The sequence below is a fragment of the Anopheles maculipalpis genome, chromosome 2RL (genome assembly GCF_943734695.1).
Source record: "Anopheles maculipalpis chromosome 2RL, idAnoMacuDA_375_x, whole genome shotgun sequence".
Taxonomy (NCBI): domain Eukaryota; kingdom Metazoa; phylum Arthropoda; class Insecta; order Diptera; family Culicidae; genus Anopheles; species Anopheles maculipalpis.
This window is the reverse complement of record NC_064871.1, coordinates 83,693,724-83,720,580: the sequence shown is the minus strand read 5'-3', so window position 1 is coordinate 83,720,580 and position 26,857 is coordinate 83,693,724. Positions and strand designations below refer to the sequence as shown.

Sequence of the window (26,857 nt, the reverse complement as noted above, 5' to 3'; positions counted from 1 at the left end):
AATACGTAGAATAATATTTTGTTTTTGACGCACTCCAGACACTGCCCCGAAGGCAACACGTGAAGAAACGAAAACTTTTGTGCAGCCTGTTGAGGTTACGGTGTGTAAAGCTCAACCCCAACAGGGCACACGCTTAGTGGCGCTTCTATACCAGGAAAGTACAAGCAGCATACTTCCTCCAGACAGGGTTTTCTTCTTAGAATGTCATCTACAAAATCGCTCCGAATACTTGGCACGACACGAGCACATGCTAAGCATGAGAGACACATCATCCTTGGGTATGGGAAAATGGCAAGCATGGCACACAACTTGTACCAAGGGAACTTCCAAAAACATCCCACAAGAAAAGTAAAGTTAGAATTGGTACCATCTCACCTTACTCCAAGTATAAAAAGCAGGCCAATTTAATCCAACACGAGGATTTTGGTCGATTTTGGGGGAAACCGTTTACTGTTTTCTCTGTACCCTTCATGAACATTCCAACTCTCGGGATAGAACTGGAACGATGGAACGAGTTACACGCACTAACAACAAAAAAAACATACAACCTGCGCTAAGAAGGTCATACGCAAACATCAACATCAACAACAACTCGGTGCGAACCTGCCCGAAGCAAGTAACGCAACCAAAACCGTCCAAAAATTATCGATTACTTCCCTCTCCCGGGCGACCACATCACGGAACACCACCTGTGTCCGTTACCTTCTTTCGCGTTTTTTTTGTTTGCGTCTGCTTGGCCTCACGTGTTTGAAGAAGAATTATGAGGCAGCAGGATGGGGTTGGAGCAGTACAACCTGCCAAAGCAAAAACCAATAAATTGGGAATAGATAACGGGTTTCACAGCGGTGGCAGAACATGGGCAAAAGCGCTCGACCCGGAGCCGTTCTTCTTTGACCGCGAATCGGTCGCTTTGGGGAGAGCTTGGATTAATCAAAGTTACGGAGCTACACCGTAGTAGTAGGTCACGGAAGTAGTTACTTCACTTTGCGGGACTTGATCATTCCGTTTTGCTGTGAGGATTCCTTCCACGGGTAATCTCACTCTGGGACTGTCACTGACATCCGTCAAAACTTCAAGAATTCTTGGATACATCTCCACGGTGGAAAGTTATCTTCAGTTTTGCAACCTACTTTGGATGATTTCAACCCACAAGACACACACTGTTGCCATTCGACCAAGATAGCTTTCCATTCCGATGTCCCGTATCTTGGTAACATCCCCGCAAGGAATGCTGCAGAGAAAGCAAGGCCAACGCATTCTCGCTGGACCGCAAAACGTTGTCTTAGCCTTCGTCGCGTGGAAGATTTAGCTCCTGACGAACGCACATTCACCTGCAATCACACCTGACGCATGATTGCTCTCTGATTGTTGTCTCTCTCTCTCTCGCCCTTACAAACACAGTCACAGTCAGTCGCCCTTGTATGTTCTCTCGAGCAATCTGACACACGCACAATCACGCCCGGTCTTGGCATGCCCCACACACAGCCGTAGCAACGCATTAAAAAAAACTGGTTCCTTTGATTTCCTATGCTTCGATGCGGTTAGTGGCAGTGTTTGGATGAGTTTAGGATTTTTGACATGTTGTGCGTGAAGGAAGAATAAATAACCCTGCTCGCGCACTGCTACGGACGAGAGAGACATCAACAAAGCATGCCTGGAGGAGAATGCCTAGTAATCCTGGTAAACAGAAACACAAACAACACACAACGACCACAAAACACACGCATACAGAGAGAGAGAGAGAGAGAGACAAACAACTACTCGGCAGCATTGCTTTTGCAGCATAAGGGCATTAAAATCCTTCACCGATTTCTGAGGGTACGCTTGTGAATCACAGGACCAAGAACAGGTCACGGAAGAGTTGCACTCTTCCTGTCAATATTAACAACCCCCCGAGATCTGAGGCACACGTCGTACACGCCTCCACACAGAACTAGGCACTGCTGTTGGACATACTTTGTTTTGAACTTCTCATACCGCGACACCACGAAAAGCACGTAAGCTAAGTTCAGTTTCTCGAAAGGAATTATGCTGTCCAACACGCACCTTTGCTTGGACTTGAGTGAACACTTGTCGCGGAGCAATAATAAAGATGCTTACATTTAGCTAACAAGGGTTGCAACTTTGCGTAACGTAGATATTTAACACAAAAACCACTAGATTCAAGCGCGCGGACGCTAACGCCACTGGCACGTCCGTTCGCTTCAAGTGATGGGAGAGAACTTCGGGCGACCAGACGGACGCGATTTCTCGTGAGCGAGCATGTACTGCGTTCATGTAATTTTGCTCTCTTTCTTCTTCTGTGTGCTATGCTGCGCTTATGCTACATGCGCACAATGGGCAGGCAGCACGTGTTTCGATATGTTTCGCCTTCTTTCGGTGAAATTATATTAGGTACATGTGCGGCTTTTTGTGAGTTCTTTCTTTGATTTTGTTAGTTTTGCAATTAAATATGATAAAACTAATTTCTTGGGCATTATATTAAGAACTGTTTGCAAAATAAAATGAAAATATTGCACGAACTGAATGAAATATTTGTATGAAATTTAACGAAAGCATACGTCAAAATCGTCCGCTTATTTGACGAAACCCTAATTGCAGGGGTTTTCTTTTGTGAAAGATAAACATAAACCATGGACCAACATGGCGAACTCACGAAATTGGTTTGTTTTATGTATACAGGCCCCGGGCTACGGGAAATTCCTATTTGTTGAAATCGATTCGAAACTGTAAAAAAATCTCATATTTTCGATTGCCGCTTTTTTCCATTGCCCCGTGTAGGTAGGTTATGTATGCGCCAGATTCTCAAAAGACGATGTCAAGGCGAGAAAATTTCACAAACGCTCATGAGAACCTGAAATTCTCATTTTGAAATCTATCGTGGCCCGCAGCCTTATCGCAGCACTTTTCGTTAAAATTTAAAAGCAGCCACAGTTTTCAAATGCAGTTTAAACCCCAAAATTTGAAATACTTTGGAGTTTTTTTTTTTTTTAATTTGAAATAGTTTGAGCATTTGGTTAGGATTAATACGAGAGTTTTCTGACTGGTTCAAATACAGCTGCTCCGGCCAACAAGGTCGCTGTACGGGTCACTGACGAGCACCTTCCTGATGGTGTATTAGCTGCGCCAAACAGCTCAGCTAGCTCGAAGTTCATTCTACTTCGCCACACGCCGCTGTTCGCACACAACACCTAAGATGGTCCTTAGCACCCGACGTGCTAAACAAAACAATTCGAGTTTTGGTGCTTAATTGAATGAATGAATTTTAAAGCTCTTGATACATGATGCGGTCAATCGATTTTTATTTATTATAATCATTTAAATCAAAGCGAATCGTTTAATAAAATCACGAACGCTTGGCTCACTAATTCTTGTAAATCCTATCGGCATTAACTTCGCACATCTGAGATCGACGAACGAAACGATACCAGCCAGCTTCCCTCCGCAGACCAATGGTCCACCTTCGTCTCCGGGGCAGCCACTCGCACCAGTTGCCATAGCACAAATTGTTCTGTGGAAACAAAAACGTTCATCGATTTAAAAACGTTTATCATCAATCCTGCAGGTCACACTTATACTCACGCTGGAGTTACTTTCTGATTGATAAGTTTAGTCCATAGTCTAGTACACGTGGCTTGCGTTATGACCGTCACGTCAAGGTACTGTAGATAATCAGCATATCGGTCACCATAACCCCTTCCCCAGCCGAGTACAAAGCATGGGGTATTAACTGGAATCGGGTTGCTATTGATACCTATTGGGCCTATATATTGGTATCCTCTGAAGGCATTCGTTGGAACGTTAAGCACTGCTATGTTGTAGTCAGATGCGTAAGGCCATAAGTCACGAACGAATCCAGAATGGAACGTGATTTTGATCACTCGAAACTTAGCACCTGCTCCTCTTAAATGGCTACCTCCAACAAGAGTAAACTGAAAAAGAAAAAAATATTAAACGGTTACATACATTTTTTTTCTACCAGTAGAATCACACTGCGCTACTCACCTTTGAAAGATCTTTGTATATATAGATTTGTTCCGCACAAAAGCCGGACGTAAGCGCTGCCGAAGCTGTAACTACCAGGGCACCGCAGGTGTGTATACCGTTAACATGCAAGCTCAACATATAAGGATATTTCGGAGTTATTACGCTCTTGCCCTCTATGATACGGCCAGACGGAGCGGCATCGTCGGTACTGTCTGCCAGAACTGCTAGATTGTAGGCTAAGCCGAAGCACAGAAGCACTACACTGATTACTTCCTTCATCTTGTTTGATAACTGTGATATCGGCTACCATTTTACGCCTACTTAAAGGTAAAAATATTCGCAAGTGTTTTGGATTTCACAGGCGATTGCAGACATTCGGCTGGATGGCTTGTGGATGATGCCTTGACGTCAATTTGTCCAGGTGCATGTGCCGGAAGCTGGTAGATGAATCGGCTTCTAATTCTGACTCAAAACAGAGCAGATTTCAAGGTTATCCAGGTCCTAACATTGCACGTGCTTTACACCTGAAGTAATAAAAGTGACTAAAACCGCCAACAGCTGCTAGCAGAAATCTCGACTACCCAGCAAACGAGTAACGCAAACTTATACTGATATTTCGGACTTAATATGGGTTCGCCTTCTATGATTCGTTCGGACGGAACGGCATCGTCGGTACTGTCGGCCAGAATTCTTAAATTGTAGGTTATGCCGAAGCACAGCAGCACAACACTGATTATTTGCATCATATCGCTTGACAACTATCAGCACAACTATTATCAGCAACCATTTTACGCCAATTTAAGATACAAACATCCGCAAGTGTTTTTGATTATTTACAAATACGAAAGCTCTGTTGATCGAAATGTTTGTAGACATTCTGCTGGTTGGCTTTGAGGCGATGCTCCTTGACGTCTATTTGTCCAGGTGCATGCGCCAGAAAATCATAGATGAAATGGCTTCTAATTCTGACTCAAAACAGAGCAGATTTCAAGGATATCTATCCAGCACGTTTTTACATCGTGGTAACGGTGCATAGTATGCGCTTGGTTTCTTCAAATAATCTTAAACAAAAAAATCGACCTCTGTTGCTGCGTTAAAAAAGAGTCATGGTTACACAGACATTTCGAAACTATTTTTTATTGATGCATCCGATTCAATTGGTGGTGTGTGGTGTAATTTTAGGTAAGGAAAAGATCTCTTTTTGGTTTTGTAATGTAACCTCAGTAGTTTTAAGACTACCATTTCTGGCTTCTTTGAATTTATTCTAGTGGAAATAGGGGCACACATGTGCCATGTTAAGATAGTTATTCTTTAACTTAACATAAAGTTGTTTTTTAACTTTTTTTAAAAGTCGAATTGTCTTTCATGGGCATGTTATACTTATTTTTCACTCAATTATTTCAGAAAAAAATCTGGACCGTCATAATTAATTATAAATAAATAATTTCAGAAAAAAATCAACAATAACTGTTACTGTGTAATACGTTTTAGAAATGGTTAAAAATGTGTAGATTTTTTTTGTGTACTCGTAAATTGTGTAAAAATTATGTAAAAATGCAATATCAGTTATTGCTTATGTTTTACTGCTGTATGCTAAGGGCAAATTTGTTTCACCTATTCCTCCTGTTTTGGGTTTTAAAAAAAGGATAAGGATTTGCGTTCTTTGGCTTCTTGTATTTGGCTGTTTTTACGTTGAAAGATAAGCGGTTCATAAGCGGTTTGTGACACCAAAGTGCTCCCTTCCGATCCTATGTTCATTGCCTATTCATTCCAGCTTTTGGCTACCCTTATTTTCTGATCCATTCCTTTTATAAATACACACAATCCTACTTCTCTCTCAAATAATGAAAAAAATACCAATCTGATTCAGAGATTCAATCCCATCCATCGCTCCATCGGGATGTTAATCTATATCCAGGATTTAAATCTCGGGTTATCTCGTGTACAATAAATTTAACAATTTTCATAGCTCAACTCTCAGTCAAATCAAGGAAAAGTGTGCGGCACGCTTGCCCCAAATAGTGGTGGTCCTGTTGTTCCAAAAGTATTTTTTTATTCATGCAGAGCGGCCAGACCATATTGCTTGCAAAGGTAATCTTATTTTGTATTAAAGTATTAAAACTATTGATTTTTTTCCCCGAAAAATTAATTATTTTTTGAGCTGCTTTCGTGATTCAACATCTAATATTCACAGTTTTATTATATATTTTTTGTGGTTTGAGAGCCTTTTTTTAACGTATTGAAGTATTATAAGATTAAACGCTCTAATTTGCTGCCTTCAATACCTTTACCCTTCTGAACCGTTACCGTTGTAGTGAGGACATATTATCCAACTACGTGGTAACGGCAAGGCTAGTAAGCCATGTTTGTAAGAGAATGAATCAGAACAAATTACATCAAACCAGAAAGAAATGTCCACTAGTTACCCACTATTCAGCATCTACTTGAATTCATAACTGCTCGAACATTGAATAATTTAAATTTGAGCAAACGGCATTTTTAATATTTTTTATCGCTTTACGATCGTCTCTCTTATGTTTCCTTTGAAAACGATTAATTGATATGAACGTTCTGAGAAGTTTGTATTAAAGAATGCAAAAATTAAATGAAGAAAACCAACAAAAAGAAATCCACTGGAGAGTCATTAGCATTATATTACACGAGAAAATATTTTATTATTTTAAATTTCCATATTTTCTATACCCGTCAACACTAACCCTTATCCGTCACCGTGCGCACATTACATTGTGTTTGTGTGTAAAACAAGACCAACAGCAGCAAAAAAAGCCCCCCCCCCCCCCCCTCCCCCCGTATGCCAATGTAGATAATGCTCCCATGTGTCTGTGTCGCGGTGTGCGTGGTGAGAAAAGCTTCAAAAATCAATACTCCCAGTTTTCCACCTAGCGGGAAAAACTCCGCTCCGTGTGAATGAATCGGCCCATTCGTAGGGCGCGGGGTCAAACGGTGAGGCGGATGGGCAAACACTGTAAAGGTACAAAACCACCCCGTCCAGTCGGGAGAGAGAGAGAGAGAGCACAGCAACATCGGCCGTGAGCGAACCCGGCCGTGAACATGCGCCCTCAGTGTCGCCTAGGATTTTTCCTTCACCGCACAACACAGCGCGTTAAATAACAAAAACCCAACGAACGGCGGGTGCTGCCGCTCTGGTCTGTGGCTGGTTTCGGGGACCCTTGTCAATGGGAGAATTTCCTTTCGTTGATGTTCGGGTTTTTTTTTCCTGCTGGAGTTAAACAGGCCAAACACACACACAGACACAGCCTGGAGATTGGTAAACTGCGAGAGAGTGAGCGTGTCTGTGGATTGCAAGTGAACCTGTGAAGCTAACCTGGAAGTGGCAGCAAGCAGAAGCAAACACACTGCGGGCCAATAGAGGCCGTTGTGCCCCACAGGGTTGTCGTGTTGTGTGTGTGTGTGTGTGTGTTGTTGCACAGTGAATTGATTTCTGTCCTGTCCGTGCAAAAAGCGACCCATTGCCATTGTTGCCTTCCCGAGAAGAAGGAGTATACACAGTCGCGAAAAAAAAACCCCAGCAGCAGCTTCTGGTTTGGTGGAAAATTCTTCCATTTTTCACCGGGGAACTCCACCAACAAAAAAAAACCACCCGTGCCGTGAAAGCGAAAGCAGGCGAGCTGGGTCAGTGGGGGTAAGAGTGGTTAAGGTGGGTGGATGAGGTGGGTTTTTTTTGTGGGTCGCAGGTGCTTCAAGTGCTTTTAGTGTGGAACGGGAATACCTAACCATCGTCCCCGGCTCACACATCAATTGCGCCATACTTTTGCGTGCTAGGGTCCTCGGAAAATGCGGAGTTGTGGTGTAGCGTTCCTATCGTCCAGTCCAGAGCGCTCTACGTAGCAAAGTGTTCCTCCTTAATCCAGGGGAGCTTTAAGAAGCGAAAGGCAAAAAGGATACACACCATCCACCGAGCTTAAGGTTCGCTCGATTGGACGAGTAGAATTACGGCTGCCGGAGGGCATCCACTACAGGGCTGCACTCTCTCAGGGCTTATCATCGACCCGGCCCCGGGAGATCGGGTTGTGCGAAGAACCGACCGGGAAGTCAACGGGCAAAGCAAACCTAGATAAGGCCCATCAAGAATGAAGCCCAGGATTTCTGGTGTAGTGTCCTAGAGGGAAGCAACCTGAAGAGAGGCGAAAAAAAACCGTGTGTCACACTTATACGGTCACGAAGGTGCACCCCCATACATCCATGGGCGCGCACGTGTGTATGTGTGTATGTGTGCGCATAATTATGTGAAGGTGGATAGGCAGGCAATCAGATAAAGGTAGCCTTAAGTGTATTACATCAAAACTCGTGTGCTCCAAGAGTTTGAAGAGCCTTGTCGTCCAACCGAGTTCCCTCAAGTGGCCGGGATGTAAAAGGCCCTGTGTGTAGATGTGTGCACCTGTGTATACACCTTGTGTTGTTGTACCGAAGCGAAGTGTCCATTCGTCGTCCGTCATCGTTCTGGTCCAACATTCTCTTCCTTTTACGCCCGTTTACATCTACAGTTTTTGTAGCATTTTTTTGTTGATGTTGGCCTTATTTTTCTCCTGTAAGTGTATTGTCCTATTCCCATTACCTAGCAGGCATAATAGTGCTGTAAATAGCTGTTTTTGCTCACCTGCCTACAAAGCGGGAGGTTTTCATCACGTTAGGCAACGGTGTGTCCGAGGCAAGCAAACGTGTGTATTAGTGATTCGCTGTAATAAGTGTTGCAAGCAGGGAATTTCCCTGCGCGCAAGTGTGAGTGTGCAAGAAGGAAATCACAGGATTCTGTGCAATCACAACAAAAAAGGTGGTGGAAAGAAAACCATCCCATCCGGATGCAAATGTGCTTCCGGCAGGCAAGTGTACAGCAAGCTGCGTGGTAAAAACAATAGGTGTTTGTGCTGCGTGAACTGGCCCGAGGATGTGTTGCTTTGGTGGAGCAACAACTACTGGTTGTACGTCGTGCTTTACAGTGTTCGAATATTGCTTTTAGCGAAACACCGGTGCATGCAATATTTTGTGGAAAAAATGCTTTTTTTATATTAAAATAATTTTATTTCAATCGAAACAATTTAGAAGTGAATGATAAATATGAAAAGAAAGCGTAAACAAAACTTTTAGAAAGAAATAACCATAAAACGCTACTACATTTTACAAAAATTATTAAAAAAAAAGAAAAAATTAAAAAGAAAAATCGGAAGAAAAAAAGAATGAAAATAGCCTTCTTTTATTACAGAAATAACTAAAGTGCAAGTAAAACGTGAACAAAAAGTGAACAAAACAAGAAAAAAAAGATAAAAAACGTGCAAAACAAAACGAAAGAAAAATAAAGTGAAACAGAAGAGTGATTCAACATGAAGTGACCAGAATGCGATAAATATAAACCCCTCTCACCTCTTAGCGGATGTGAGAAAACGCACAAAACAAAAGAGTGTTGCAAAGCAAGACACGTTAGAAAAGCAGTAGCGCAGAAAAAAAAACGGCACAATCACTTACACAAAACTACAAACGCGCAAACAAATAGAAGAGGTAAAAGATAAAACCAAAACATGGGTTGTGAATTAACAAAGCTGGCCAGCAGTAGCAATGGTAGCAATTCCAAGTCCAACAATATGCCGAGCCTGGACGCGTGTGGGCCACCGCCAGTGGACAGCCGTTTACCGCTGACGGCGAAACAGAAATACACGATGGTCGCCTCCTGGAAGGGCATCAGCCGTGCGATGGAAACGACCGGGATCACCATGTTTATCAAGTGAGTTTTCCAAGCAAGTCCTGCAACAAACAAACAAAAAAAAACAGAAAGAAGTCCTACACAACTTCCTGTGTTCAGGGATCGATTCCTGGATGTGTTTCGCTTGGTAGCAATAAGCACTAATAATGCGGAGGGAAGGGAGGAATAATGGTGAAGGATAGTGTGGAGAATCCTCGACTCGGTCACACTGCGCGCTCGTATTAGTTCCGGCCAGAGCACCCATCCAATCGATGGTTTTCGATGATGTTTTATTTCATCGGTTTTATGTTTCCGTTCGATCGCTCGTTTAGTCCATAGTCCATAGTGTTCCATAAACAAGATGGATACCGTGTCCTGCCCTTTCTTTCCTTTTTCCCCATACCCGGTAGAGGAGAAAAAAGCCAAGTAACGCGTTTGCTGCAGGAAGCATGAGGCCCAATAAATCAAGCTCGCTTCTAAACGAGACCGGAGGTTGGCTGTTGTGGCCCGGTGAAAAATTAGCATGCAATCAATAAGCTTGGCCGTCTGGCGAGAGTAGTGGCGTGTTGTTGTTGGGCGCATCTTTCTTCGCCTTTTATTTTTTGACATTGCGAACAGGCCACCTCACTAGCCAAGGAGCCAACGATATACGATGGGATGGTCGAGATTCGCCTCCAAGGACCGACGTCATCGGGTCACCGTCGTCGTCGGCCGGGTGTCATAAACAAAATTGATTTACTATAATTCGACTACTGGGGTGGTTCTCCCCCACCGGGCTGGCCGGAAGGTACCCGTGAAAGGAACGATAGGGGGGAAAAAACCGGGACCGTGACGCTCTTTTCACGCTTTTTTTTTTGTGTTTCTCCCCGATCGGAGGCTTCTCTTGTTTTATCTGTACTACTTGGTGTTTTGTGTATTTTTTTCACCGGGGTTATGTCCCTTGTCATGCTCTTTTGGAGCACTTTGTGGAAAGTTAGTGTGAGAGAAGAGGGACGAGCCAGCAAGGAGCGAATCACAAGCAGTGGGTAGGTGTTCTTGGTCCTTGCATTTTGTCCCCGATTATTGTAGCCGTGGGATGTGTTGTGAGGATGTGCTATTTTTATGTTTTCTGTCCGTAGCCCGGTGAACGCCGGGCGACCATCAGTGAAAGCCTCCCAAGCAGCCTTACGGGCATGACCAGCCGGAAAGATGACGTATGAGAGCTTCTGTTCGGATTTTTTTCCCTCCATTTAATACTTTATCCATTCCCCATGGTTTAAATGACAGTAGACAAGGGGAGGAAAAAATCGTTCAATTTGTTATTGAAAAGAAGAGTCCTTCGGAGAAATTAATTCCGTTTCTTTGTTTTTTTTTTTTAAATTGGTCCATCGGTTGATGAATGAAAAGGTGCTCATTTAGAGGGGGTTTAGCTATTGTATCCCTTTTTTCTGTTTCAGAATTCAATGCAGAGGTGTTTTAAGTATCGAGAGTGTTGAATCAAACAATTAGTAAACACCTGAGCTTTACAGTGTTTTCCAGTACGGTTTAAGTATAAAATGGAAGGTTTTAAATTTATAAAACACAACCTCAAGGTGGCTCGACAGTGTTCAAGTCTAGAAAGACAATCCGTTTCTCTAATTTACCTGCAAGTAGTAAGCTGAAATGGCTTTTATACATATTTAAAACACTGTGGAGCATGCTGAATGTAGACTAATTGAACAAATATTTATTTTTATTATTGCACTGTTTGTGTATTTCTGCAGTGTAAAACACCTTAATGTATGCAATTCGAACTACGTAGTCAAAATTAGTTGGTTAAATTAGAAGAAAATAAAGCTAAAACTTTTGTAAAGGCCCTACTTCTCTCTCGCAAGCCCTTTTTAATGGTAGGGGGCTTCTACTCATTCTCGGTCAGCCAACGATTGATTCATCTGGATTTCGCTTAACTCATAGTACATATGCTTCGGAAGCTTTGTTCTTTAGAAAAAATGCAGAACACTATAACGTACAAATTCAAATAGTCAAATATTCACATTTCATGTTCTACTTAGTACCTAGGATCAATGTGTTAAACGAACAATTTTCTATCACATTGAAAACAATATTGTACAGCACACAAAATATTCTAGGGGGCTTTTGCGAGTCTTTTGTCTGTTCAGCTTTTCTTAAGAGTGATCTACACCCGGAACAAAGATTCGTATAGTTATGTGTCAATGGCTCGGGGCAACATATCGGCCGTATTACTCAAGCGTTGATCGACCGAGAATGAGTAGTAACATCCTATCATTAAAATGAGTGCTCGTAAAGGACAGAAAGGGAGTATTGATTCCTATTTTAGTCGTATTCTATTTCAATCAATCTATCCTTTCCGACCTCGCGGAAAACAAACAGCGACATGTGCGCTGCGCTTTGCATATATTTAGGCGTTTTTATTAAAAAGTGTCGAACAAATTTTGTTCTCCAGTCTTTTGCCGAATTCAAGAAAAGGGTTTTAAGATTTTGAATTGACTTTCCGGACTCAAATACTTGCCTTGCCACCCTCAGGTTACGTTTAACGGCTTTGAAACCTTCAATGTTACCTTTGAACTAGCTTGAGTAAACCTTGTAAGTTTTTTTTGGCTGAGCGCTTAAAAAATGCGCCTTAAAGTATGTAACCCGCATTTTACATACACTACCCTGCCTGTCATGCGATGCGTGCGGAGTATTTTTTTTTTTGGTTTTATTTCACTGGGTAAAAAACTACTACTGGCAGCCATGACACACACGTTGGCCGGGAGCTGGGAGATGATAAAATATTCACAAATCCCTTTTGGCACCTACTTTCTCACCGCACACACACACATACGCTCTAACCGCTCCATCACTCGTGTTTGCAGATTGTTCGAGGAGCATGCGGACCTGTTGAATATGTTCACCAAATTCAAGGAGCTAAAGACGAAGGAGCAGCAAGCAACGTCCGAAGAGCTGCAGGAGCACGCGAACAAGGTGATGAACACGCTGGACGAAGGCATCCGGGGGCTGGACGATTTGGATACGTTCTTCGAGTTCATCCACCAGGTCGGTGCGTCCCATCGGCGCATACCCGGCTTCAAGCAGGAATATTTTTGGGTAATTGCATTACACCGGGCACGCTCGCTCGCTATCTCATACACCCGCATAGCCCGAACAAATAGCGCAAAGTAGAAGGCAGTTGGTTGTTTTTTTTTTTTTTTTTTGCAATTTGTTCCGGGCCGGGGATCGATCGCTAATTGAATCTCCGAGCGAGTTTGCCGTGCGGGCCCATCTAATTTCCGGTGCTAATTTCGTTTTCTAATTGTTGACCCTTTTCGGTTGTCTCGTTCTCCACCACCACCACCGTACCAACTTGCCGCCTGGATAGCGCATTGAGGAACCGTTCCTGTCGGCCGTTTCGACCACGCTCGGCGATCGGTACACACAGAACGTGGAAGGAATTTACAAGCTCACCATCAAGTTCATCATCGAAACGCTGGTAGCGGGCTACGATGCAAGTGCCAACAATAATGTCGACAACACCACCACCTCGAGCAGTACACCCGCCACCAAACTACCGGACGAACCGAACCGAGCATCCTGAGCGCCCTAGAGTGGCGCAGGACAAAGCGCCCCCGTTTAGATGGAAGCATCGCGCTCACACCCGTCATCGATCGCGTTACGCCTCTAGTGGTTAGGAAAATTGATGGCCCAGCTCCCGGGTGGAGGGAGAGGGTCGATCCGTTCGTTCCAGTTTCCCCTACCCCATTTCCCCTACCGCAATGTGTAGGTCCTTGGTAGAGGACGTGGCATAGAGGACCTATAGGCGATGGTGTGTAGCGGAGATATACCATTATCGAAATCGTCGTCGCCGTCGTCATTCTCGTTTGTAGACTTATCGGTATCAGTGGTAGAACACTGTTCTAGTTAAAAGCATCATCATGGAGATAGGTCAAACATTGCAACAACCAAAAAAGAAGCAGTATTAGTAAGCAGCGACAGAGGCACAAAAAATATCATTTTATAGTGAGAAATACCAACAGCAACAAAAAACCCAAGAAAGGACACAAGTTTGGTCCTCTCTTCCTCAGATAAAACTTTCGCGTAAGTGTGTGAATATTTCCGAGCTTCGAGCGGAGCAACAGAGTTCGCACAGGTATTTACAGCCGGCTCGAAGCGGCCATTGTGTGGATAATGGTGAACGGGAAGAACCCGGCCGAACTATATTGATGGTGGTTTAGAACCATGCGAAGCACAGCATATATGTGTAAAATTTCGATAAATTATTCAACCAGAAAGATGAGCCAGGAAGCAAACGGAGACATCGGTACTTGGAACTCCAAAGTCGGGAGCTAGAGAGAGAGAGAGAGAGAGAGAGAGAGAGAGAGAGAGAGAGAGAGAGAGAGAGAGAGAGAGAGAGAGAGAGAGATGAAAAATGGAATCAGCACGGGCATTCCTAAGAATTGATCGTTTGACCGTCAGCCTTAATGTGAAGAACACAAACAGTGGAGGTGAAATCTGAGATGAAAACGTCACATAATAATGATTATGATTATTAGTAAACTTAGTATTAGTGAAAGCGATGATCATGCCCAGAAGGTAGAAGGTGCCAGCAAGAGAATACACAGAAAAGGAAAAACCCTGCGCAAAGCACAAAAAACGGTGTGGACGATGAACGCTGTCAAAACTGCACGAACGATGGTCGATGTTTGTTGAGAATTCCTTAGAAAAAGCGAATAAGTTTTCCATGCGGATACTTAGCGGCATAATTTGATTATAGTGTCCAGTTTGCATCAAATTATCGTTTGAAGCATGGTCAACAACTATCAACCGAACAGTTTAGCGACCTAATCAACCAATTTTATCATGCGCGTGTATCAGTTTCTTCACCAGTATATCTGTGTGCCTGGTATGGAGAAATGTATCCAAACAAAAACGTGTGGACAAAGCCAGTTCACAGCCGATTGATTGTGATTTAGTGATCTTTTTTTCGTTTTCAAGCAGAACAGAAGGACATGTTAACTGATCTCTTGTTTTCGGTAGCTTTACCGGGGTTACCAACCCCTAGAACAAGCATTAGCATAGCTTGAACAATGAACAATTCAAGGTAGACAAAATTTTCCGACATGATCACACATTTCATAAATTAAGCTACACTGTTTCAATGGAGAACTTCTTCTTCTTAGCTTAACGACCTCTAAGGTCATGCCGGCCATCGAAATGGCTTTCTAGACAGGCTAACCACGTAGTTGGTTAGTCAGTCCTCACTACGGAGGGACGGTCCGGATGGGATTTGAACTCCGGGTCAGCCGTTCGAAGACCGGCGTCGCTGTCGCCTATACCACCGGCCCCTTGGAGAATGGAGAATACAACTTGCAATTATTTTAGAGCGCTGTCAGATCAGGCAATTTCTCCGTACCATGATAATGAACATCGCATTGGATTCGGATTCGGTTCGAATGTTCAGTTTAGCATTTATGATTAATTTCGCAAGACGCTTGGATTCTGAATCCCTCAGCAAAAAAAAAATCAACTCAGAGAACTCACCTTGGTATGATAAACATAGCCATCGTCAAGATATGGAAAAAGCGCCAAATCTGACGATACACTAAAGTAAACGGAAATTGTGTTATCAATTGAAACAGCGTAACTAAAATGATGTGCTGTGTGTTCAAGTCGGAAAATGTTGTGTAACTCCTATCCCGCATTTGTTTACAATATTGCCAATACCTGTTAAATCCTGTACTGATCGGCTTCTTCAACCGTACGCGCACAGTGGGCTGCAAATTTATTGTTTGCATTAAGTATAAGCGGTACATTGCGTTGCAAAACGGCAGATGATGGATTCCGGTTTCATTGCAATTTGTTAAAGCACACAGAGAAAGGCATGCATGTTGTGGTGCATGAAGATATACTGATCGTTCGTTGAAGCTAATTGTTGAAATCCACAGGAGAGAGAGAGAAAACCCATAAACGCACAAACGCAAGCCGTCATCTGGTAGTGGGGTTCGAGTGAGTGTATGTGTCCGGATGTTGTGCGCTTTCGCTAAAAAGGCAGAATCACCACTCTCGTAGCAAAGTAACCCGTACTAGTGGCATACATGTTGATGGCTAATGCGGTAGAAACTAGTGAGAGCATCCCTCTGCTGGCTCATTTAAAAGCTTGTTTAAAAAAAAAAGGATAGACAAGCTGTTCCTTAGTAGTCGCAATCAATTGCATAGCTTTAAGCGCTTCATTACACCTTTGGCGGTGCGTAATGAATGAGTTTGCCTCAAAGTATGCAATCTGCTTGTCGTTTGCTTATCAGCTTGCTTATCTCTTTTGTTTTTAAAAATTCCAAACCACAAGCTTCCGTTCGAATTTCCTTCAACAAACCATCATCAGCCATCAGATGTGGGTGTGTAGTGAACGGCGAGCAACTAAGTAGTTAAATCGATCGAAACCGAAATCCTCCGGACGTTACGTGACGGACGGGGCGCGTAAGCAAAGAACGACATAGCAGCTCTCTAGAGATAATTCAAACTGACGCTCGCTGGGTCAGCTTTAGTGGTGGTGCGAGGAAGTGAAACATTCTCACGTCCCGACATCAAAATGGTAGGGTTATTCGTTACCCGTAGTGCATAAAGAGAAAGAAAACAAAAATAAAAAAATTATATAGAGTGTGGCGAAACCAGTGGCGCTAAACAGAACCGGTGTATAGCAAAAAAAACGCGATAAAATCAGCAAAAAATCGTGCGTAGAAGTAGAGAACAAAAGTAAAAAAAACAGTCAAATGCAAGAAATATTGTTCCATGGGCGTTCGGCGGTGGCGAAAAAAAAAGAAGAGAAGATAGTAAGTAGTATAAAGTAAACGAATCAAAACCCAAAAAAAAAACAAGAAAATATTATACATAGAAACAAGGTAGCGCGGACACAGCTGCTGTAAACTGTAGTGAGAACAATTGTGGATGGCGAAATGTTGAGATGAACCATTTTTTATACAAAACAAAAAGAAACAAAACAAGAATCCCCCCCCCCCCCCCCCCCCAGAGTTGGCCTGTCGGTTGTTGCGAAGAAGAAGAAGAAGAAAAGAAGATCGGCGGCAACTCTTACAAAGAAGTTTGACGATCGACGACGATGCTGAGATTAACAGGTGATCATTAATCTTCGATCTTACTGACAGATGGATCGCACCAGCAGCAGCGGCCAGGATGATGATGTATTTGTACAATAAAACAAACAAACGCAGAGCTGGAAAGACAAAGATGAAAGGAGCAGTAAACAACTACATTTTGAGCAACCGTGTGACGTGTGCGTGCCGGGAAGGAATCATTTAAAAGAAGAAAAAAAGTGCATGGGAAGGTTTGGCTAAATTGAATGCAAAAGTTTTCCATTTTTATAGTGCGACGAGCTTTGAGACGAGTAACACAAATTGGCAATAATAATAATGAAATCACCACTTTTTTGTTGGATTTTCCGTTTAGGAAAATGATTAACCTGAAAGCGGGGAAAGGACGATGATTTTCCCGGTAAACGGAAGCGTAAGATATTAACCAGATATGATGAAGTGTAAAAGAAGGAAAGATAAAGAAAGAGAAAACATACAAGATAAACAACAAAAAAAAAACAAGAAACCAAAGTAGTGTAACTAGCAAGGCCCTTTATGATGGTTTTTTGTTTTTGTTTGAAAAGTAATTTTCACCACAATACAATCACCTGCTTTAACAAGCGCCCCGAAACCGAGTAACCCTCTTAAAGAAGAAATCCATTTAAAAAATCAACAAAAAGCAGACAAATCACACCGAGACTAAGCCACGCGATAGTAACAGAAACTAAGAATGAAAAAGTGAATGGAAAAGACAAACACAGAAACAGAGAGAAAAACAAACATCAAAGGCTGAAGTTCACTATCCTTAGTAACTTTTTTTACAGGAAGTGATCATCTTTTGAAATGGAACCTCAACTGTTGTTAAGTTTTCGATTTTATTTAATGATATTTTTTTCTGAACCCTATTTTCATTTCGCACTTTTTTACAAAACGCTTCGAGAACAACCCAACATATAAATAAGGTCAATTAGATGGTAACAGCGCCCAATCGATAGCAGGAGAAGACGAGCAAATCGATCATTCCATTCCCGAAGCTCCCGCAAGAGTCGAGACACATGGCACAAACTAAGCACCCGAATGTCTCCTTCGCTCGTCTATCCTGCAAGTGCAGTATCCCGGATCACCCCGTACATATACACCATTTTTGCGTATTAAACTTTCTCAAAAAAAAAAAAGCAAACAAAACAAAAACTAGACAGGTTACACGTACAAAAAAATGGTTATCAAAATGGGAGAATGTCTACACCCAACCCAGGGGTGTTTGAATCCGGGAATGGGTATAAAAGATAGACACACAACTGGGCAATTCTTGGACCACTACCACTACCACAACAAAGGCACAGTATTTCTCGAACAAACCACCGGTTTCCGGAAGCAAGCCGAATGAAAGACCGATCGAGCAAAAACCCGTTTTGTCTGCTACAACAAACAAATCTTTTGACACACTCATACACATTCGTACATTGGAAACGCATGAAATATTGTACCGATTTAAACACAAATACACACAATACACACACACAAGAGGAAAAAAAAGAAAGAAAAAATGATATTGTATTGTACAAGAGTATAGTAATAAAAATATTTCGTAAATGTGCTTTAAAAAACACTGGGCGTCCGCTTTCTGCTTTTGGTTTGTCACGTGGTTGACGGTCGACCTATCGATATAGCGATGATATTCGCTTTAATACAACGAAAAGATAACTATCAGAGTTTGTATGATTTTTTTTCCAATATTGCATCCATACTGGATTTTATGTATTCGAACATTGCAAGCCTCAAACGTTTCATGTAATGATCGTTTTTCTGTATTTTTTAATTTACATGATTAAACATATGCATACCACTGTAGCGTTTGCTGTCAGAAACGTCAAAATCCATATGGTGTTTGACAGCGTTAAGCCAAGGCCACCGTTACTATGCGACAAATATTTCGAATTTTTAATTAAAATGCATTTTATTTTAATTTTTTTTTTCGCACAAAATTCACCGGGAAATGCAGAAAAAAAAATTAAAAAAATTCCTTCACTTGAAACATCTTAAAATCAAACAATAATCTTATTTTTAATTACATTTTTCTATCAACAGCACCTCATGGCTAGCGCTGAATGTGACAACGACTTATGGCCACGGCTTGCATTGTTTCGTTTGGGCAATTGTGCTTTGCCTGTTTATCATCGACATCGTCACATTTTATTCGTAAGTTTTTCACCGTCTCTCTTTGCCAGTTTGCTTTTCTGGGTACCGATTTCGGGGGTACGCCTCGCATCAAGAAAAGGCCAAGGCACTTGCATTTGCATTGCAAAAACGGGCAGAAACTGTTTCGGGAGTGCATGGTAACAAAAAGCACCTGGCCCCGTGAGTGTGTGTAATTCGATTAGCAGTGCCGTGTATTTGCACTGTAAAATGTAACCCCACCGTCCGTCGATTTGTCGCATAAATCATACAAATTGAAGCAGTTTCATGAATGAAAGTAGTTAGCAAATGTACATCGGTTAGTGCAAAAGCGATTAGTGAAGAGTTTCTGGTCCGTTCGGAAGGTGGCACAAAAACAAAGTGGATTACAGACAAAGCACGGGCTCTTGTTTTGCATCGGTTACATCGCATCACCCACCCCGTACCGTCCGGTCTCCCCTCCATCCTTCACCCCCGGGAGGGGTGCGGGTTTACAATTTACGTGATTGTGGTTTATACGCGGTGGGACACAGCAACCAGCGCGCACACAGCATCATTCTGTTTGTGCTGCGATAGCGCGTGTAAGCGAAAAACTCCGCGTTGGTACACGCGGTGGCGTTGGTAACCTTCCTTCCCCGGTGAAAATTGTGTCACGCAGATAGTGTAAGCAAAGGAAGAAAACATAAAAACGCAATAATCGCAATCGCCCGAAGACCTGTAGTGAAGGCCGCCCGAACGTGTGCGTGCGTCCCGAGGAGGTGGAGAGTGGTTATGCCGGTGCCGGCGATAAAAGTGCGTAAAATTATATAATTTGTTGTGCTGTATCTCTATGCTTTAGGTGTGTTAGGTTTTAAAGACAGTAACGTGGCATTTATCCGCCCTCACCAACTCACCACCCGAGGAAGCAGCAGTGCAACCGGGACGTTGAGTTTCAAACCGCAAACGGTAACGGCGACATGATCAACCCCGTGGAAGCGCTTGCCAGTGTGAGCGGTGCATCGGCACCCGCAATCCGGCTCATACTTTCCGTCCTTTTCGGTAAGTGCGTAATCGTATCGAAAACAGACCCTCCCCCCCCCCCCCTCTTCTCTCCACCTCTAGCTCCCCCTCTCCATCAGTTGGTTGTAGTGTTGGCCGTTCCGGTTCGAACCTAGCAAAGTAGTTCCGTTCCTTTCCTTGTCGGATATTTGCCTCTGGCGATTCAGCCAGAGGAACTCAAATCGCATGGAGTGTTTAAAACATTTTTAGGATTCAAATCAACAGAGAGTTTTAAACACCGTTTTGGGGTTCAAAGCGCAGCGAGTTGTCGATTATTTGCGAGTTCGATATTTTTGTAGAATCTCTCGTTTTTGGTCCAAGCAACCAGCGCTGCAAAACGGCTAGGCGAGCCGAACAGTTGCCTGAGCTATGGAAACTATGATTGAAAATGTGTGATACTGCAATTCTCCGGGACAATCCAACGACAACACCCGAACAATTCTACATCTTGCAGATTGACGCCCTCAGCACGGATTTCGCTCGCCGAGATTCGATCGGCTGCCTGTTCCAAAAAATCATGCCTGTTTGATTTAACACCAAAAGTAAGATGAATACCTCATCTGTGTTGATGCAAAACCAACGCATCAAGCGAGGGTTTTAATGGGCAAATCCTCGAAAACCCTGTAACGACTACAAAAACGAGCTGTTCCATTCCTTTTGCAATTCGAACCAGTTCCGTTCCGTTCCTTTTCTTTTGCAACAAATTTCCCACCACTTCTTGATTGGCCGTAACGCCTCCGGATTACGAAAACATTCGACGAGTCGACAGGTACACTCTAATGATATAACCGAAGGCTTGTCGGTGCATTCGGCGGACAGCGGACCTATCATTTCGCTGCAAACATAACGAACTGGTCCATTTCGCATAAGCCTCTATCGATTGAATGGAGGGCCGTCTCTGTACGCCGTGAAAAAGGCGGACCGGAACGGAGGGAGGGTGCTGATATTTTTAGCCATTTTATATTTAACGCCTGCCTAACATTTCTTTTCTTTCTCCTCTCTTTCTCTTTTTGTATTTTTCTTTTTTACTTCACGTTCCTTCCTTCACAACCGAAAACCACCACCCAAGCCTATCCAATCGGTGCACTGTACCGACAGCTCAAGGGTGGTTCGACGCTGCGAAATCTCTACATCGCCACCACCGGTCTATCGATCGTGGCGTTCAACTATGGCACCGACATCTACCACAGCTTACTGGCCGTTGCGGTTACCTTCCTGTGCAATGCGTTCCTCGGCAAAAGCAGTCTGCTCGTCCCGGTCAGCTTCGCCTATCACATGGGCTACTTGCTTATCGGTAAGTGATCGGCAAATGGACGAAGAGCAACTGGGAAAACGGTTTCCCTAACATGAATTCCAAACCCTTTATTTTGCAGGCTACTACTACACCACAAGCGACACGTACGACATCAAATGGACAATGCCACACTGTGTGCTTGTGCTGCGTTTGATCGGGCTCGCCTTTGACCTTTCCGACAGCCGGAAGAAGGAAGTGGATGGTAAAGCGGACGCGAAATGTATCCCAGCACCGTCGCTGCTGGAACTGATTGCCTTTACCTACTTTCCGGCAACCGTACTCGTGGGGCCCCAGTTTAGCTTTCTGCGCTATCAACGCTTTGTGGCCGGTGCTTACGAACCGCACACCCAGAATGCACCAGCCTATGCAATGAAGAAATTCCTGCAAGGAGTGTTCTACCTTGTGGTGAACCAGGTGGGTACGCAGTACGTGTCCGATGCGTACCTAATGTCGCCCGAGTACGAACAGGAATCGCTCTTCATGAAGCACATCTATCTGGGCTGCTGGGGACGGATAACGCTTTACAAGTACATTTCGATCTGGTTGCTAGCGGAAGGTGCTGCCGTTATTTATGGTAAGTCAGACCACTGCACTTTGCTCTAATGAGAAGGTTAAACGACGGTTCCGTGTCTTACAGGTCTTACGTACATCGATGCAAAACCTGGCGAACGAGAGTACTGTTCGGATGAGCTGTCCGGGTGTAGCAACATTAAGGTGGGCGTGTTCGAAAACACGAGCAAGTACGGCCATTACGTCGAATCGTTTAACGTGCAGACGAATACGTGGGTCGCTAACTATGTGTACAAGCGTTTGCGCTTCCTTAACAATCGTATGCTGTCGCATCTGGGTGCGCTGTTCTTCCTTGCGATCTGGCACGGGTTCCACAGCGGATACTACATTACATTCCTGCTCGAGTTTATGGTCATCCGGATGGAGAAGGAGGTAAGTGTAGTGTCTTTGTGTTTCACAATGTTTTTTTTTGTGTTCTTTTTTTGTTTGGGTGAATGCGGAGGCGATACGGGAAATACTCCGGAGCCAGTACCGATTTAAATTCCCAGTAGACTCTGAAGCAATCCGGGGTAACCTTCAGTTGATTCCGCAATACACTTCGGCATTAATATTCGGAAGCACTAATTGAGTTCGGGACCGCCATCCCTAGAGAAGACAAAGGGGAAACTTCTCCCGAATCTCAGAGCTGACCGGGCGTCCCCAGCTTCGCTAAGATCGAGGTTTCTCGCCGAGTTCGCCGGTGACGATTTTTGTTAGTTCTTCCTACGGAGTAGGGAAGCACTACTGGAGTGCGGGTCCGACATCCGTAGCGAAGGCAAATGGGAAACATCTCCCGAATCTGTAAGAGATCCTCTCAAAGACTTACCCCAATGACACCGATCAATTCAGCCCATAAAGACTACTCTTTTAGAGCCCTTTTTTCTATAGAATGTGTTAGCTTCAATTCATCATCCCCACTAAAAACAGTTCGACCGTTTGTTTGTTTGTTTGTAGTCTGCGTGCAAAACACCTGTCCCAACAAAAAAAGCTCCAACTCACTACGAATTTTTTTCTCACCCGCAGGTGGAACCAATTTTCGCGAGAAGCGAAAAGCTACAGCAACTTCTACAACAGCAACCACTCCTCCGGGCGCTCGTCTTCGTCGGCCTCAAGTATTACACGATCGTGTGGGCCGGCTGGTGTCTGGTGCCGTTCGTCTTTCTGAGCTTCCACAAATGGTGGCACATCTACACGGTGGTACGCTTTTCCGGCTTCATCCTCTTCATCAGTGGCAACATCTTCCTGGCTCCACTGCTGCGAGCCATCCTGCCCCGATCCTCCTCCTCTTCTTCCTCCACCACAGAAAAGCCGGCCCAACCCGGTACATCAACAAAGGAAGCAAAGAAAGACAATTAAAACGATTCTCCTTATTACATCGAATATTGTGGGTGCATCGAGATGTGGAAAGATGCACTTATTGCGCCTAAAACACTTTGCCTGTATTCTCTAGCACGAACGTACTCTAGCGCGCCCGCCACTCTGTTGGTGCGATCGACGTGAGATCTCCGTTTTTAAGAAGCGTTAACCAGAAAAGAGCTACATGCAAAAAAAAAACAGATAAGAAAAGGTAACAGACAAGTATAATTCGAAGCCATCCTCTCCGCACGTTGAAATACGTAGCAAAAACACACATACACACACAGAGAGTTCTTCTTATTTTGGGGCTTTACGACCGGGTGGGTCTTATATGCCTTACTAGACTTACTAGGGTCTCTGTGTGTGTGTGTGTGCGTACCTCGTAAAAGTGTCGTGTGTTGTTGCGCCGAAATGCACACCACTCTACATACACATCCTAAAATAGCCTCTAATATAATAGCCGCGCATACTGTTGCTTCTCTTTAAGGCCCTAATCCTAATGTCGGCGAAACGTTGTTATGTCAAGAGTCTCTTAAGCTCTTAAGCTTTGAAGAACAAAAACGAAAACATACTATTCCTCTACTATCTCCTTATCTCTTCACCCGTAATGCCTCGTTATTAACTTCCAGCTGTATCGGGACGAGTCGAAGATAACAAAGCACGTACCAAAAAAAAAAAACACAAAAGAAACAGGAGATGCAACTATTTACCCTTCACTCCAGAAGCGAACCTATTTAAAGCCCTTTCTACCTTTCTCTCTCTCTCTCTCTTTCCTCTCTCTGTCACCTTCTATTCGCGTATGTTGTTCGCGCGATACTCCAGCAGCTCAAGTGCTACGAGGCAGGCAGAAAAGACAGCTGCGAGCACCTTAATTATGATTTTTAAGTTGGAGAAGTAACTTTTGTTTTTTTTTTTTTAAACTGCGATTTATTAAAGTACCCGTACCGAGAGAGAAAGAGATTAGAATTGGATTGTAGGAGATTAGAGCCTGAAGGCGTAGTTTTGTGGGAAGGAGGTTAATTTTTAGACACGAGATACCGTTAGAATAAAGCAGTACTACTAGTCATATTCTTCGTTTCGCGAATACCAAGTTGAAACAGAAAATATAAAACATTGAAAGGAAGATTTGTTTTCTCTATTCTATTTAACAAAGATATCCGAAGAATAGTCTTGAGTTTTATTTATAAGACTACAAATAAGTTCGTACGCCGATTTTCACACAGTAAACTCCTTTTTCATGAAATAACTGGGCGGGGGGTGGATGCATCGGGTTGGGATGTTCCACAAAAAGATGCGCGGACCAAAGACGCATCTAACAGTACGCGGTACATCCCGATCGGAAAATGAATTGCCGAGTTATCGCCGATTTTACACGTGAATGCTTGGTCTTTCCTCCATAACTGGGCGAAGGGGTGGAGGGATCTGGTTGAGGTGTTCGACAAAAAGATGGAAGAATCAAAGACGCATCCAACGGTAGGTCATTCATCCCGATCGGACCAACACTGAGACAGTTATTGCCGATTTTCCATGGGAATGCTGCGTTTTTCCTCCATAACTAGGCGAAGGGGTGGAGGGATCGGGTTGTGGTGTTCTACAAAAAGGTGGATGAATCAAAGACGCATCCAACGGTAGGTCATTCATCCCGATCGGTCAAGGGATGGCCGAATTATCGCCGATTTTCCACGGGAATGCTAGGTTTTTCCTCCATAACTAGGTGAAGGGGTGGAGGGATCGGGTTGGGGTGTTCTACAAAAAGGTGCGCGGCCTAAGGACGCATCCAACGGTGGGTCATTGATTCCAATTGGCGGAAAAATGAGGAAGTAATGGCCGATTTTCCACGGGAATGCTCCTGGCGGAATTTTCCGGGAGTTTGTGGAAAATCCTCCTTATTTCCCTTCGACATTAAAAATCACGTTTTGGAGGGGTTTTTGAAAGATTTTTCAAGAAAGAAACAAAAATGAGGAAAATAAATTAATTTTGAAGAACACACTTAAAATGGCACGGAAAAATATTTGTCATCTCGGAAAGAAATTATTTTCCAATCCGTTTTTAAAACTTCCATTTGCTACCTCCTCGGATTCATGCTCTCCTGTTACTCCTGGTCGAATTTTGCCGCATAAAATTTCCGGAATTTTGCCAAAAATTTCCAGATTTTTGCCACAAAAATCCGACCCGGAGTAACAGGAGAGCATGATTTCGTGGAGGTAGCTCGGGTCGGCCAAAAATTTCCAAATCCAATCTTAAAATCCAAGATCAGTTTTAAAATCCCGAGGCAAAAATTTTAGTTAAAATTCAGACTTAAAATTTCCAACCCAAATTTAAAACTGACTTTGGATTTTAAAACTGATTTTCGAAATTTTCAACCGACCCGAGCTACCTCCACGAAATCATGCTCTCCTGTTACTCCGGGTCGGATTTTTGTGGCAAAAATCTGGAAATTTTTGGCAAAATTCCGGAAATTTTATGCGGCAAAATTCGACCAGGAGTAACAGGAGAGCATGAATCCGAGGAGGTAGCAAATGGAAGTTTTAAAAACGGATTGGAAAATAATTTCTTTCCGAGATGACAAATATTTTTCCGTGCCATTTTAAGTTTGTTCTTCAAAATTAATTTATTTTCCTCATTTTTGTTTCTTTCTTGAAAAATCTTTCAAAAACCCCTCCAAAACGTGATTTTTAATGTCGAAAGGAAATAAGGAGGATTTTCCACAAACTCCCGGGAAATTCTGCCAGGAGCATTCCTGTGGAAAATCGGCCATCACTTCCTCATTTTTCCGCCAATCGGGATGAATGACCTACCGTTGGATGCGTCTTTGGCCCGCGCATCTTTTTGTAGAACACCCCAACCCGATCCCTCCACCCCTTCACCTAGTTATGGAGGAAAAACCTAGCATTCCCGTGGAAAATCGGCGATAACTGTCTAATTTTTGGTCCGATCGGGATGAATGACCTACTGCTGAATGCGTCTTTAGGCCGAGCACCTTTTTGTAGAACACCTCAACCCGATCCAACCACCCCCTCACCCAGTTATTGCGGAAAAACTAAAACATTCCGGTGGAAAATCGGAGATAACTCGGCCATTCCTGGTACGATCGGGATGAATGACCTACCGTTGGATGCGTCTTTGGGCCGCGCACCTTTTTGTAGAACACATTAACCCGATTCCTCCACCTCTTCACCCAGTTATGGTGGAAAAACTAAATCATTCCGGTGGAAAATCGGCGATAATTCGGCCATTCCCTGTCCGATCGGGATGCACCGTACACCGTTGGATGCATCTTTGGGCCGCACACCTTTTTGTAGAACACCTCAACCCGATCCTTCCACCCCTTCACCTAGTTATTGCGGGAAAACCCAACATTCCCATGGAAAACCGTCGATAACTCACTCAGTTTTGGTCCGATCGGGATGAATGACCTATCGTTGGATGCGTCTTTAGGCCGCACAACTTTTTGTAGAACACCTCAACCCGATCCCACGACCCCTTCACCTAGTTTTGGAGGGAAAACCCAACATTCCGATGGAAAACCGTCGATAACTCACTCAGTTTTGGTCCGATCGGGATGAATGACCTATCGTTGGATGCGTCTTTAGGCCACACAACTTTTTGTAGAACACCTCAACCCGATCCCACCACCCCTTCACCCAGTTATGGAGGAAAAGCTAAAACATTCCCGTGGAAAAT

The 26,857-nt window shown here is 43.5% G+C and overlaps 4 protein-coding genes across 4 annotated transcripts in view; 3 read left to right on the top strand and 1 right to left on the bottom strand.

Annotated features, from left to right (window-relative positions):
* The window catches only part of LOC126567965 (protein kinase C, brain isozyme), a 247,902-nt gene that overhangs the window by 164,554 nt on the left and 56,491 nt on the right, over window positions 1–26,857 (top strand). The window lies entirely within an intron of this gene.
* On the bottom strand, window positions 3,319–4,266 carry LOC126567553 (trypsin delta-like). Its single transcript, XM_050223772.1, has 3 exons — window positions 4,006–4,266; window positions 3,583–3,932; window positions 3,319–3,511 (listed from the first exon to the last, which is right to left on the bottom strand). Exons 1-3 carry the CDS (start codon window positions 4,264–4,266, stop codon window positions 3,319–3,321), a joined length of 804 nt encoding a protein of 267 aa, XP_050079729.1.
* LOC126568478 (neuroglobin-like) lies at window positions 9,511–13,296 on the top strand. The gene is made up of 3 exons (XM_050224963.1): window positions 9,511–9,745; window positions 12,559–12,790; window positions 13,062–13,296. The coding sequence occupies exons 1-3, from the start codon at window positions 9,543–9,545 to the stop codon at window positions 13,275–13,277; spliced, it is 651 nt and encodes a 216-aa protein (XP_050080920.1). The 5' UTR covers window positions 9,511–9,542; the 3' UTR covers window positions 13,278–13,296.
* LOC126568184 (lysophospholipid acyltransferase 5) lies at window positions 19,885–23,173 on the top strand. Its single transcript, XM_050224624.1, has 5 exons — window positions 19,885–19,974; window positions 21,044–21,268; window positions 21,348–21,842; window positions 21,906–22,210; window positions 22,841–23,173. Exons 1-5 carry the CDS (start codon window positions 19,893–19,895, stop codon window positions 23,171–23,173), a joined length of 1,440 nt encoding a protein of 479 aa, XP_050080581.1. The 5' UTR covers window positions 19,885–19,892.

Bases quoted from the DNA above. Each gene is read 5' to 3' on its own strand.
- LOC126567553 (XM_050223772.1), bottom strand. From the start codon at position 4,266: ATGAAGGAAGTAATCAGTGTAGTGCTTCTGTGCTTCGGCTTAGCCTAC. The intron at 3,933-4,005 runs GTGAGTAGCGCA...TTTCTTTTTCAG, and splicing joins TATACAAAGATCTTTCAAAG to TTTACTCTTGTTGGAGGTAG. The intron at 3,512-3,582 runs GTGAGTATAAGT...TTGTTTCCACAG, and splicing joins AATCAGAAAGTAACTCCAGC to AACAATTTGTGCTATGGCAA.
- LOC126568478 (XM_050224963.1), top strand. From the start codon at position 9,543: ATGGGTTGTGAATTAACAAAGCTGGCCAGCAGTAGCAATGGTAGCAAT. The intron at 9,746-12,558 runs GTGAGTTTTCCA...TCGTGTTTGCAG, and splicing joins GGGATCACCATGTTTATCAA to ATTGTTCGAGGAGCATGCGG. The intron at 12,791-13,061 runs GTAATTGCATTA...CCGCCTGGATAG, and splicing joins TCAAGCAGGAATATTTTTGG to CGCATTGAGGAACCGTTCCT.
- LOC126568184 (XM_050224624.1), top strand. From the start codon at position 19,893: ATGATCAACCCCGTGGAAGCGCTTGCCAGTGTGAGCGGTGCATCGGCA. The intron at 21,843-21,905 runs GTAAGTCAGACC...CGTGTCTTACAG, and splicing joins AGGTGCTGCCGTTATTTATG to GTCTTACGTACATCGATGCA. The intron at 22,211-22,840 runs GTAAGTGTAGTG...TCTCACCCGCAG, and splicing joins TCATCCGGATGGAGAAGGAG to GTGGAACCAATTTTCGCGAG.